Source organism: Rissa tridactyla, chromosome 13, assembly GCF_028500815.1.
Source record: "Rissa tridactyla isolate bRisTri1 chromosome 13, bRisTri1.patW.cur.20221130, whole genome shotgun sequence".
Classification (NCBI taxonomy): domain Eukaryota; kingdom Metazoa; phylum Chordata; class Aves; order Charadriiformes; family Laridae; genus Rissa; species Rissa tridactyla.
Genome location: NC_071478.1, coordinates 887,311 through 901,477, shown reverse-complemented (window position 1 = coordinate 901,477; position 14,167 = coordinate 887,311). Strand labels below are relative to the sequence as shown.

Here is a 14,167-nt window from a genome sequence, read left to right as displayed (position 1 = left end):
GTCTTGCCCTTCAGCTTTGCCGTGAACAGCAGACGTGTGGATTGCTGCAAATCCGTGTGTCTCTATTAATATTAATACACAGATTATTTTTTTTCCTTTTCTGGAAAGGATAAGCAGTCTTACTTCCCTCACCTTTTGAGGTGGTACATTTGTGTGCAAGGGGATGGTTTCTGCCTGGGAAAGCTGCAGCTCATGATTACTGACGAGTGTTTGGGAGGAGGCAGCCTGCGTCTTCTGGAGGCACAATGAGCCCTTTTGCCAGGCTTTCTCCATGCATCTTGTTGGCTGTCAGAGAGCAAGGCTGAAATTATCTCTAGTCATACACACATAAATATGTATGTGAGGTAATAAATAATGAATACACCTGAGTGCCGGTGTCAGAGGATACCAAAATGGTTAAAAAACAGGTCCAAATTTCCTATTCCTTAGTAGTTTTATTTAAAGGTAGTCTGTTTCTAATGCAAGATCTTAAAGATAAAATCTCTATTATTTTTTTTGGCAGTCCATGTCTTGATGAAGATCTGTCGGAGGGGTATAGTGGGGCAGGAAACAACAGAACATGATTACATGGTGGTTGGGAAAGGGGACGGCAGAAAGCCAGGAGGTCATCATTAGGGTGCAGAATCACACAGCTTGATTTCATAAACGTGTTTCGGTTTTACTACCAGCAGTAAAACTAAAAATGCACTCTGTGGTGGAAGCATACCATTTCAGGTACGCTGAATGAAAGGCATAATTGGATCACTTAATAAGCGATGGAGCTACCAGCTCTGCTTGTATTAATCGCTACTTTTAGCAGAGATGGAATTGTTGGAGCTTCTTACCAACAGTGGTGGTCTGAGAAGCTGTGTTAAATTTATTTGGGATTATACTATTCATGTGAGGGTCATAGTTCTTTACATAATATGTTGCATTATTTTTGTTCTGAACTTGAAACTATTGCGTATTATTCTTGTGTTTTGGTATTTTAGATTTTGAATTGCGTTCTGTCAGACAGAATTTCTAGAAATGACTGTGTGTCCTGGGCTGATGTTTTGACCTTTCTGTGCTGCAGAGGAGCTTGAGGAGAAAACCTTGAAGTCATTGTAAGAAGAGGAATAAGGACTGTTTAATAACAGTATAATGTAACCTAGATCACCACTAGGCATTCCTTGTCTCGCTCTCTCTAACAAAAGGTCAAAGTTATGCAGAAAGTCGCCCAGAGATAGTACAAAGACTCACAGTTAATGGACTGTGTGTTTTTTGCTGTTTTCCTTGAGCGGTCACTCAGTGAGAGTTTTCACAAGACCACTTTTTGTTGCTTTTTTATTGTTAGTTTTTATTTTTAAATGTAATTCTGTAAGCACAGATTTCACTGTTAAAAAGAAAAACCAATCAAAGCATTTCTGAGTGCAAAGACTTGCTCTGGGGTTTATTTGTATTTGGAAATGTATTACAGACGTTCACGGTGCATGTGCAAATCAGGCGCGCTGCTGTAAATGGCGAATGTGGATTCGCATAGAGTCAGCTTAGCCCAAACCACAGAACGAAGGAAAGAATCAGGGGATTGCAGCTCCTCATTCTTCCTTCTCACTAGGATGGGGTAGACTCAGCTTAGCTCTGTTAGTAACTTCTCCAGGCAAAATATGTGTAATACTAGGTTTGGGACTGAATTCCAGATCCCTACGGAGCCTATTGTGAACGGGCTCATTGCTGATGTCAGTTGGGGTTGGTTGCTTTATGTTTTTGTCGTCTTTCTGTGATTTGGGGAGTATGGAAGTTATTCTGTCTCTCCCTATTCATTTATTATGGTGGTGTTTGCCCTTCAAACTAGTCTGTTGCACAGAATGGGTGCCTACCAAGCTTTCTGATATTTGGTTTTTTTCGTTTTTTTCAGGATCCAACAAACCTGGATAAGTTCAACGTCTCAAACTTCTTTCATGTTAGGAACAACATAAAAGTAATCGATCCAGGTAAGGATGAATCAAAGGCAGACTGGGAAAACAGCAGCCCAAATATGCAAATTCTAAAGATGGAATCGACACTGTTTTCTGGACGGCCATCCCTCAGTGGCTAGTGGTAGCTTTGAAAGCTTCTTGGAAACATGAATAACTTGTTGAAACTGTCCCTTGCACATCAAAAGGTGTTAACAAATTTTGGACCAAAGGCATGATTCTTTGAGAAATTGCTGACTGTCTCTATTGAGTGCCGTGCAGGCACGGAAAGCTTTCCATATCCTTTGAGAGCAGGCAGATGAGAGAAAAGTGAGAAGAGGAGGAACAATAATTTGCCAAAAGGTCCGTTAGCCTCGTACCAGAACCAAGACGGAACCCTACGTCTTCTCATACCCATCCGCTCTCCTTCATGGGCATCGCCATTGTATTGCCCATCCTGCTGTCTGGATAGCAACGCACATCTTCCAAGTCAGAGATTGATACAGGTTTTTCTAAAATAATCCCAAAATTATTTTAGCAATAAAAAATAAAATACTTTTTTTTCTTTCTAGATATCATAACTAAGAAATTTGCATCTCAATTATTTTGTGACTTTTTTGGTAGCTAAATGCTTAGCAATACCTGCTAATACTAAATTGCTAAAGGAAGAAATTCCCTCCTTTGCCCTTGTGGTTTCCTTTAGAACTGTTTCAAATGAGGTCTAATTGCTGATTCTAAGCGTGGTGTGTTTTTCTGGGTCTTATTATGCTTGTATCTTTTATTTTTTAAGCTACTAGTTCTGCAAGCAAGCATCTCTCATTCTATTTACTTGCTAAAAATAAGTGCGTATTATCTCAGAGATGGAATATTTAATATCCAGCAAATAGTAGGCATACCAAGACAGAGTACAAGCAAAACTTGTGAAAATAAAAATAATTAAATTAAAAAAAAAAAAATCAAATTCTACAGCGCAGTTCACCAGCCTCCTCCCCCTGGTATCGCATTAAATCTTGGGATTTTTGCGTCACAGGCCTGGCCGTTCAGTGAAGAGACAAAGGACAGAAGTTTATATTGTACCCAACTGTATCTTGTCTTTATTGTTCTGCAAAAATTTTACAAGACTTGCATTAAATTAGATAATTTCTAGTGGTTTCAAAGAACTTGTTGCTGTAGTTGATTTGAAGTTGTTTTTTTCTTTTGTTACGCTTCATCATATTGGTATTTATTGTGCTATATTTCAAGTTGTACTGTCATTAGTGTTATGCATTGCTATTTGTTACTGTTTCTGCAGGAATAAATATAGTTACTAGACCTTTTTATTAAAAAAAAAGGAAAAAATATCTGGAAGACTTTTGTGTAACCGGATACGTAATAAATAGAAGGAGAACAAACAGAATTTTTCTTTTAACTCTGAATGATTTCACTTTGTCTTATCTAGATGAAGAAAAAGCAAAACTGGATCCATCTTACTATTTGAAAAATACAAATACGGAGACCCGAGAGACTTTACTGGAGCTTTACAAGGAGTTCAAAGGCGATGATATTCTAGCAGCTACTATGAAGGCTCCTGAAAAGAAGAAAGTGGATAAGCTGAATGCAGTAAGTTGATTTAATTTCTAGTTTGGCAATGATTGACTTCTTCAAGAACGATAGTAGATGTTTTTCAACTTAGAGGCCCGTATTGCAGTATAAACAGACACTACTCCTTATGTTTTCTGTTACATGGAAATTTGTCATAGATGAGAATATGAAAATCATATTGGGATTCCTTAGAAATATATTGTATGTGTCAGTGAGTTTCTCTTTTTTGAATCATTGTAAATGAACCTCAACATTTTAGAAATGGAGCACAATAAGAAGATGGAATCTTTATGATGTGGTTATGATGTGCATGCTGGCAGAACCTTTTTTCCCAGGTTGTGATCTCTTGCTTTGAATTTGTTTATCATCGTTTCCTGCAGTTATTGGCAGAGAGAACACACCTTACGGGCAGTGCAAGTGAATCATTTCTGCTGTGGGCAAATATATAAATGATCCACAGCTGCTTCTCCATTTATTTCCACTGGAATGCAGGATTTTTAGTGGACTATTTTAAAGGATGTTCTGCCAGGTGCATGTTACTGTGTGTTCGTGGTTGTCAAGAGAAACAATTCATCTGCGTCTAGATATCCTATATCAAAGGCTGTTAGAAATGGGCAAGACAGAGTGTTCCTCTTTCCTTTAACAATACTGGAATGTATATGTCTTCGTGCTTTGATTACACTTAAATGAAAACGAATAGCAATGCAGCATATGGCTTTTAATGAGAGGCTCAGTGCCAGGTTTGGGAGTGTAAGTGACCAAGGAGTAGGATCACGTTTGCCCCTTTTTCAGGGCATCATACTGTTATAAGAAAACAAAAGATGTAGGGAGGAAAAAAAAAGAGGTGAGAGACAACGCTGAGCTGTGCACATGTTGGAGAGTCAGATTGTCAGCTCCTGCTGTGGGTGGGAATAACTATGAGCTTCCGCGGGATGGAGTGTAACCTTATGGACAGAGCATTGGCCGGGGCTCTGTTCTTTACAGGCGTTGCCTCAGAGCTGCTACATATATCTCCGGGTTTATTAGATCTTTGTAATTAGCTACAAAATCCATGTGTGACGTTCACATTTCCTTTCTGCAGGAGAATTACAGAGCTCAAAATAGACATTGGGGAGCACGGGACGGTGCCTCTGCCCGCAGCAGGGCGTGTGGGAGGGGGTGGTTTGATTTCCTCTCCACTATCTCTGTGGTTCGCTGGGTTTTCCTTCCACTTACTCAGCAGCATTGGAGAATTTTACAGATGTCTTGCCAGCAGTACTCCTTTCCTATCTCCACCTGTGGACATACAAATAAATTCTGATAATAGAGTCTGTGCATACTGATGTATTAAACTGCAGTGGAAGCAATAAGCCCCTTCGGCTCGGGCAGCCTTAGCTGGAGTTTCATCAGAGCTAATGTTATGGGTAACGGAGAATTGTCGCTGCGTCGTGCATTTGTTTCTTTCTAAGGAGCTAGAGCGGAAAGTCTGTCTTCAGAAGGATGACATTTGTGTGTTTATAGTGCTTATATAGTATCTTTAGTAGATAAATTCTAAGATCTAATGTCTTTTTCTCTTGCCTTTTCCTCTGTGAACAGGCTCACTATTCCACTGGAGCAGTAAGCGCTTCCTTCACCTCCACTGCAATGGTGCCTGAAACTACCCACGAAGCAGGTACCAGAACTGCCTCGCCACGAGCTGTTTATTCACTTTCCAGTTTACGAGTGTGCTCCCTAGCACACGGGCATTTCTGGGGACTGGCGGAATGCATTGATAATTGGTCGGTCATGATGCCTTGGAAATGTATGCCCTGAGCCATACTTTCCAGTGAGCTCATGCTGAAATTAATGGAGCAATTATGAATTAGCTTCGGCTTTGAAAGGCAGTTACTTATGTTGAATTGAAATTAATGAGGAATTTTCTGTGCCCAAAACCCACAAAATGGGATATCCACTTACCTAAGTTAGGAATGAAGTATAATCTCTCCTCAAAGAGCATGCAAAATCTTTACCATCTTTTTGGCCTAACCCGGTATTGGTTAGAATGACTGCAAATTTTGTGGTGATAACTTTGGATTTACTGCTTTTCAAGGTTACACAAAAATGCATTTTAGTTTTTCTTTAATTCTCCAGCCTAAACATAAATGTATAGAATTTATTTAATTTGAACATTGATTAAATATCTGAGCGATTAGTATTCCCCGTTGATGAGAAATCTGGCTTCTCTCACTAAAATTTAGTTAGGCAAAGCTTGAATACACTGCTAAACCCACGTTTGCCAAGTTCGGTTCCTTTGCGTGGTGGATTACAGTGACTGGCAGGTGAGTCTTCGAGTGTTGAAAATATCTGACTGACTGGACGTGTTGACAAAATGGGAAGTGGTTTGACTTTCCAGTAATGTTTCCAGTAACTTTGCTTCATTTGTTTTCAGAGCTGGGTAGGTCCTCATATGTCAGCAATTTGTGGTTGACTGATGACTACCTGCTTGGCTTCCACGTTTGACAAGAACAATTTGGTTTCAAAGTAACGTTTGTGATTGGTAGACGTTACTTGAAAATTATAGTTTGTAATATTGAATGCTTCTGTGACTTAAAAATATGGACGATATTGTTGGCTCTCGAGGAGTTGGTGGTTTTCTATAATGGAAAGTGTTTTGCACAGAGATTAACGTGAGGTTATCATAGATGAATTGCAGAGTACAGTCCCTGAATAGACCCAGGGCCCCAGGAGAAGAGGTCAGACAGTAGAATCTAGCAGTTTGTTTTCTGATGATTTATATTTCTGATAATTTCTAGAAATTAGTAAGCTTCCAGAGAGCTAATTACTGTCTTTTGCTTCGATACAGCTGCCATTGAAGAAGACGTTGTGAGATACAAATACGTGAAGAAGAAGGGCTATGTGCGACTTCACACTAATAAAGGAGACCTAAACTTGGAGCTGCACTGTGATATGGTACTGTGTGCCCCGTAGGATGAGTCTCTCTAGATAGCAAACAGAACAGGAGCTGGCGATGGAAACGTCCAAAGAAGGGAATACTGTGTAGTTGTAACAGACACAGATAAATAACTAGCTTTCAGTCATTTGGGTGTGTTTCCATACATACAGAAAACTCCATTGCAAAGTGTTTGTATATTACACTACTATATGTACAAATGTTCCCTGTGAGTTAGTCCCATACATTTTAGTGGACTACTTACAACTTGTCGAGGTACATGTTTAGGGCTTCAAAGGGTCAGGATTGTAGTGACCCAAACAATGCCAAGGAAGACAGAGAGAAGAAAGAGGGAAGAGCGCAGAGGGGAGTCAATAACCAAGGTTACACAGCAGGTTACTGGCAGAACTGGGAAAAGAACCTCAGTGAAACTGAGAGCAGTCTGTCAGCCTGACTACACATAGTTGAGATCCCCGGAAATGGTTAGATTTGCTTCTAAATCCTGCGCTTTACAGAACGAACCTAAAAGAAAACATTATAATATGTTTTTCACTTCCTGCTGTCTTAGTTTTTAAGCCTCAAGTTTTCAAACATCCGTTTGCCTTCAGACTTCCCTTTGCCATTAAGAGGTAGATATTCATTTTAAAAAAACAACGGACCAGAGGTTTTTTATAGGCAATACAGTCTGATTCTGAGGGAAGTCTGTCACACTTAAAATAATAAACATGGAAGACTTAACGATAGATGGATGAGTTGTGGCGGCACTGATGTCTCAGACGTCACTGCTTGCTGGTGTGCTTGCTTATTTATTTGTACAGCCACATCTATAAAAGGAAAAAAGTTTTCAATGTAAAAAGCCCAAACCTTCCGTTGTTTACTGAGATTTTTATCTCAGGAGATTATAGGCCTGAAGGTAGATGTTTTAGGAAGTTGAAGGATGTGAATAGGGGGTTAAATTGTAAAACTTCTGCTTGTTGTGACCCTCACAGAATTTAGGGACAGTGGTGCTAGCTAGGAGCTGGGGTATCCAGAGATGCACTGGGAGTATATATATTTTTTTGCCTGGGAGAAGGAAAAAGGAGCAAACAGGACTGGCCTGCTGGCTTTCCTTCTCTTCCTTTCTCTCACGCACATAAGCAGCAAGACGTGTGTTAAACATCTCAAGCTCATCTATGGAAATGGTAGGGGAACCTCCACAGCAGCGCATCATGCTAATAATTCTGTAGGTCCCTGTCACCCCTACAGGTGTTTTCCATGCTCTTAAATAGCAACAACTGTGTAATAAGGCAAAAAGCAGAGGATGATAGTACGGCAATATTTGGGGAAAGCAGCAGAAAGAGCAGATTGCATTGAATCATTTGTTTTGCCATATGTTCTCAAAGTGGCTCCTGGCTAATGCAGGCCGACTGCAGCTATTCTTACCAGCGTGGGGTTTTGGCCACGTGCGTGCCAGTGCCACCCAGTCCTGAGGACCTGGTCTCGGGTGCCCATTATAAACTTCCTGTATGGTATCCACTGCGTTTCCTTTGTTGCAGATGGATCCCTGATCGTCTCCCTTTCACACACACTGCTTCCTGGTGTACACTGTGGAGGTGTGCGCTGTTTTACACCACCAGCCTGGCTGCAACACTGGCCTCTGGCCATCTGTTTCTTTCATTTCTTTGTGTCGATTAAATCTGTGTGCATTAAGCAGACCTTTGGCACTGCAGAGGGGAAAAAAAAATGTATATTTAGAATAAGTAGGAAAAACTTGCTGCTTTAAAGAGGTTTTCACAACATCCACTGTAGGTCATCATCCTGGGTCTATTAAATCAGTTCTTCCGGGAGGCGCTTGTTTTCTCCCTTTACTATATAAGGAGTTTGTGCTTCTAACTTCGGGTTTCCTGAATCCCACTGAGGTTAGGCACATAAGGTAGCTCAGCGCAGATGAGAGCAAATGTCGTACAAACGTGTAACAGCTGTACAGGTCACAAACATACATAGATCCGCTACGATGGATCTATTGAGATTGCAAAGGCAGACATAGAAAATGGGGAAACGCCAAAATCAAGCCTTTCTAAACACATCCAGTTCAGCCTGCTTGTGAATATGCGTGGTAATAGTCTTAATTAACATATGCTGAATTTTTTATCAGCTCTCCTGGCTTATTCGGGGCACAAGCTGAACCAGTTCTGGGAGCTGTTTGGATCTGTGTAGTGAAATGGTTTATATGCAGGATTTGGTTTTCCTGCAAAAGTGTAGAATGCGGGTGAGGTCCCTGGATGCAGTCAGGGCGAACTGGACTGGACTGTAATGCTCAACCAAATTAACATTGCACAGGCTTTTTGGTGCCTGACTTTTCAGTCTTGGTGATTTTTTAATGTGGTTGCCACGGGTAGTACCTCGGCTTCTCAGAAAGAAATGGAGAACCAGTTTTCAGCCCAAAGCAGTGCAGTGATACACACTGAGGTCGGCAGCGGGTTTGGGACCCCTGGTTCAGCACACAATCTGTGCTACCGGAGTGAATGAGAGCCCCGATAGCAGTATTACGTTGTCGCTGCTGTTTGAATTTAGCCAAAATATGTGTGATTTGGGCAATTCATATATCTACTCTCTCAAGCAGTGCAGCTGCAGGAGCAAGTATGTTCTTTATAACCCATATTACAGTAGTGTTTAGTTTCTCTTTTTAAAGACTGAGCACTGCTTGCTTGGTTGTTGTCTTGACCTGACCACAGGCACCTTTTTTTGATTGCTGAGCGATATCCTGTGCTCTGGTTATTATGGAAGCCACCCTGGCAATGGTTGTATTTGCACAGCACTGCAAATACACGATTATGAAATGCTTTAGGAAGCCTGAGAATGAAGTTGCTGTATAAATGTGACAAATGAATACCTGTGTCCGGAGGTAGGACTTGCAACGTTCAAATTATGTTTTAAAATAGTCTTACGGGTTAGATTTCAATATACACTTTGGGGTGAAGTCTTTGTGCTGAAATAGAGAAGAGCAAGTGACATACTTGCTGTCTTAGAGTGTATGTCTACTGAGTCTTCAGTTGTATTTTCGTGCCTATGGGTTGTTTTTAAGCAAAATAAGTCTTGCAGTTGTGCTCTCAGCAGCCTGCGCCGTGTCTGAATTCTACCCGGTATCTCTTCGTCTTCAGCACCCCCTTGGGTTCTTACTCCTCCTCCTTCACAGCTCTTCTGTCTCCCGTTCTTTCTTTCCCTGTTTTTTGTGAGCTATTTGGCAGTATGGATGATTTGGAGTTCAGTCCGTATGTATACGTGGAAACTTTTGTTTAAAAATAAATCTAGGGCTCTTCATATACTAGTACTTCAAGGTGCCAGTCAGTGAGATTGATAGTGATGAGATTCCTCCTAGCCCCGAAAACCTAATCAAGAAATGTTTTGTATTGATCCAGGGGAGGAGATCAGCGCTGCAGTGTGATTGAAGTCATCAGTTACTTTGTGACGGGGTTGGGAGAGTGTGAAGTAGGGCTAGAATCCAGACAGCTCCTGCGTCTGAAATCGCTTGTTCAGAGCACCGCAAGACTTTGCTTAGGTTCCAGAAAGATGATGTGTGGTGTAAGTCATTGACCTGAGAAAAGGCAGTAAAAAGGCTTTGGAAGATAAGCTGGATTTTTTTCCACCCTTTTGAATTTGTGCCTCAAATGAGCAAAGGTACACTACTGTTCCCTCTTTGCATCGTAGCGGTGTGCCTATTGCTCTTTGTTGCCATTTGTTTTTCTCCCAGTATTCTTACTCAGATACAGTATGTTCCTCCTGATGGGGACTAATCAGGTGGCCATTTGTCAGGGACGTTTTCCAGGAAGCCGGGTTCAGCTGGGCTTAAGCAACATTTGTTGTATATACTAATTGGCAACACATTTACAAAAATTCTACTCACCAGAAGTAATTCTGGCGAGTACGGAAGATTTAACAACATCCAACAAGTGTTATTCTTTCAGCTCTAGTCTTATGCATCGCCAAACAAATAAATTATGAAAAAGTAACTGATGAAAGGCAATGAATGTCACTGGATTTACTGTGATTTTTCTGGTCTCTTCAAGTTCTTTTAGCTGCTTTAATCAGGACGCTGCTGGGAACAACTGTCTGTATCGTGTATTCTGCTGTGTTAGTGACTGTGGTGGTGCAGTTACACCTTGCAGGTGGTAGAGCAGCCTCTTAAGGCAGGGGGGAGGCTTTACCCTGTGCAAGAACTCAAACCGAGTTGATGTGGAAGTAGAAGAGTTTGTGGTGTAATGGATGGAGTGGAGAACTAGCAGCTGGTAAACCCTGAATCCTGTGCCTTTGCCATGGACTTGCTGCATGATGTGGCTGTGCCATTTGGTTACGGATTTTTTTAAATCAGTGGCATCCTATTTTTTTATTTCACAATGAGAAATAAATGCGGGCATCATTTTGAATTCCCAGGCGGTAGCATGTATCATAGATGCCTGATTGCTGGAGTGCATCCTACCCAAATTACCTGGGCTGCCTGTTGGAATCAGCAGCCCTGCGTAAGAGTAGGCAGAGTAGCAGACTCCTCGTCTCCACGCCTGTGAAAGGGAATAAAAATTCTTGCTTTTGCCTTTAGGTTGCTTTAAGGCTTTCTTGTTTAGTGCTTGTACTTTTTTATTTTCATTGTGCCATGGAAATATATGTATGTAAAAATGTAACGCTCCAGAAGACGCTGTCAAAGCAATGAACAGGGGGTTTGGTGTGCTATCTCCCGTCTCTCCTTCGGGAGTTCTCATGCGAGTGGTCGCTGTGGGGTAATGATCTGGTGGTTAAACACGTACCGATAGTGGTAACTGAATACTAATCCACAACTGCCATGACAGTTTTTGTAAATTCGCCTGTCTCTCTCAGGTTTAATACTTGAAGGTTTAAGGGCAAGTTGGCATAACAGAGAAGAATGCGAGATGGATTTCAAAGCTCCATCCAGCACTCCCCGAATGCTTTTTGAGGTTTTAGGACCTGGCAAACTCTGCTTAATGATGATGTCTTGGCATAACTATCTGAAGAAGCCATTATTCTACAAACACTGATGTTTTAATCTTTTGAGGCCCTCTGACCTGTTAAATATGCCTGTGATCTATAAATGTGTAATCCAGCCCCTGGTCTTTGAAATCATCTCTCCTTTTGTGTGAGGGACTGTTCTGAAGATCAGAAGCCTGTAAACTTCTTATCCATTTCCAGTGGGAAAGAAGTGAGTTGCTGAAAAAATTCTTTGACCTCCTGGCATGACGAGGTTCCCCAGTCTTCCTGAATCTCTCATTTTCTTTCTGATTTAAACATCCATTTACTCAATTTCTGTAAGTGTCGTTGTGGCACTGTCTGGCAAATAGCTGGCTGATGATTTACCAACGTCTTGCTCACCCAGTAATACGGTTGTAGGGAAGAAGTGCACTGGGCTTGGCCTGGCTGTAAATGGCTTATTTTGTGTTTTTTTCATCAAAGTAGGTCATTGTAGGAAGAGCTGCAACTTTCATCTCTGAAGGTTCTTGTCAACAGAAACTGAAAACACACAAACCAAACTGTCCTTTTCCAGTAGAAAGCTGGATAAAAACGTTTGTTGTTCCTGGTGTGTTTTTATCTCAAAGCACTACAGTAGCAGACAGGCCTATGGCTCTTCTCTGTGGCCGGGAGTGGAATGGCGCTGTGCAGCCAAACTGATTAACAGGTTGTTGCTCTTAAGTGACTAGAAGCTAATATTTAAACTGTTTTTAACTCTGGGGGCATAGCACCCATGCTTGAGAGAGGAGACACGCTTTCATGTGAGGTGTTAGTAGGAGATGCTTTATCTGGATGCTGCCATCGTGCGCTTGCCCCGGCGCTGGGAGTCCCCGCCATCCCCACAGCCGGAGGGGACGTGCAGTGCGGGGCTGGAGAGCTGCTCGGCCGCCTGCCCGTCATGTCTCCCCTGGCTGGCTCTGCACAGGCAGCCTTGCCCTTGGCTAGCTGGTGGGAAGGCATTTTGCACACTTAGGCCTTTGCCGCTCCCCAGCCCCCCCCGACAAGCTGGATCTGGGGAGGGACGCGACTGTTGTTGGATTTGTGTTGCTTGTTTTGTGACATTTGGCGGTGCAGGCGTCCCGTATCAGCTGCGTCTGCCACTTAGGGGTCCCGAGGAGAAGCGGGCGTTTGGAGTTACACAGCTGCTGCTCCTCATCTTCCTCTGACACGTCTCTGGTCTGTCCCTTGGCCCCTCTGATAAGAGCGGGGTGACCTTGGGAGGCCGACAGCTACCAGAGCTTCGCTCTCTGGCATGGAAAAGCTTACGGAAAACCCGTGTGACCCACACATTTCAGGGGGGAGAGGACTGCTTTCTGTTCTACCACTGCAATAAATAAAAGCCGGAGGAAAAGTAATGGCTGCGGCTAGGGATGGCAGCTCTGCCTCTGGAGAGCTAGTAGTTAACACTGACAAGTTTAGATGAGTGAATTCGATGCCTGTTTAACTGGTGTTGTGTTCAGCTGAATTGATTGATTGTCCCTGTATTTGCAAAAAAGTGAAAAATAAAACTGGAGTATGTCATTTTTTTATTGGCATCTTGTCTAAGCTAAGCATCTTGCTGAAAAAAAAGCTAAGCTAAGTTTTTGGTAGCGTCATTAATGTCAGAATGTGGAAGAAATGCCTTTGAAAAGTGAAATTTAGCTATCTGCTGGAATCTTTGTTAAACAGCTAATTAAATTATAGTGGGTTTCTGCATAATGAGAATGCAATAATTCTGCTCTTTGTTCTAAGCAAACTTTGAAGCTTTGAGGTAGCAAAATAGGCAAATGTTTGCTATCAAGTCAGCAGTCTATTACCTGAGGCATAGTTTGCTTGTTCTGATTCTGTTTAATATCAGTAAGAGTCTGGCCAAGTGTTTTACCCCACGCTGCCCTGATGCTTTCATCTCTCCCAGCGCTCCCTCGCGGGAGCCGTGCTCTTCTGAGCGCAGATCGCAAGCTGGCCGAACGCGGTTGCTGACGGTGTGACCAGGCCGAGAATGGTGTCCCTCGTACGAACCGTGTCTTTTCTGAACAGAACCCTTGGTGGCTCTTTGCCATCGCAACCTGTCACGGGCTCTGCCCCTGGTCCATTGGTGCCCAGTGAAGCAGGGCAGCGTAAATCACCTTCCAGTACAGCATTGTGCATTGAAACACGCTGGAAACATTTATATGTCCCGTTTCTTTCCATGGCTTAGTGGAGGGAACAGACACTGGCACCTGGTAGGTGGGGATTCCTGAAACCGCTCCATTACAGCTGCCTCCGACTGAGCCCTAAATAAAGCCAAGCCTTTCCTAGGGCCAGTTCTTTCCCGTGGGATGGGCAGGCTACGAGGATTGCAGGTTGACAGGAGTGGGGAGAACTCAGTTTAAACCTTACCAAATCACCTCTTTGTGGGCTCACACTTTATAAGAGTTGCTAGAATGAACAATTACAAGAGTGAAAAGGCTCTATGTAAAAAAAAAAAAAAAAAAAAAAGTATGTAAATGGAACAAAATCCACCTTGCATTTTAAAGCAGATCTGTGTTAAAAAATTGCAGGCTTCGTTTGAAGCTTCAGAAATTTCCACCACTAGTTCATGCCTCTTAGTAGTGGGATTCTGGCATTTGTGTGATAAGATGAAGGCTGTAGAATGCAATTTTAATTTGTGAGGAACGAGCTTTTCATTATTTCAGATTATTTCTGCTTTGAAACATAGGGTTAATGAGCATATATCAAGGCTCTGTAGTTTAGTGCAACTACTACAGTTCATCCAATTTGGAGAGACAAAAAGAAATAAAAGGGAAGTGGA

General features: G+C 42.2%; 1 protein-coding gene across 2 annotated transcripts in view; it reads left to right on the top strand.

The window, feature by feature from the left end:
* The window catches only part of PPIL2 (peptidylprolyl isomerase like 2), a 71,911-nt gene that overhangs the window by 27,065 nt on the left and 30,679 nt on the right, over positions 1-14,167 (top strand). For both annotated transcript variants that reach the window (XM_054219321.1, XM_054219322.1), the window contains 4 exons: positions 1,877-1,952; positions 3,352-3,512; positions 5,070-5,145; positions 6,316-6,422. In XM_054219321.1, the coding sequence (XP_054075296.1) occupies positions 1,877-1,952; positions 3,352-3,512; positions 5,070-5,145; positions 6,316-6,422 (420 nt within the window). The remainder of the gene's footprint in view (positions 1-1,876; positions 1,953-3,351; positions 3,513-5,069; positions 5,146-6,315; positions 6,423-14,167) is intronic.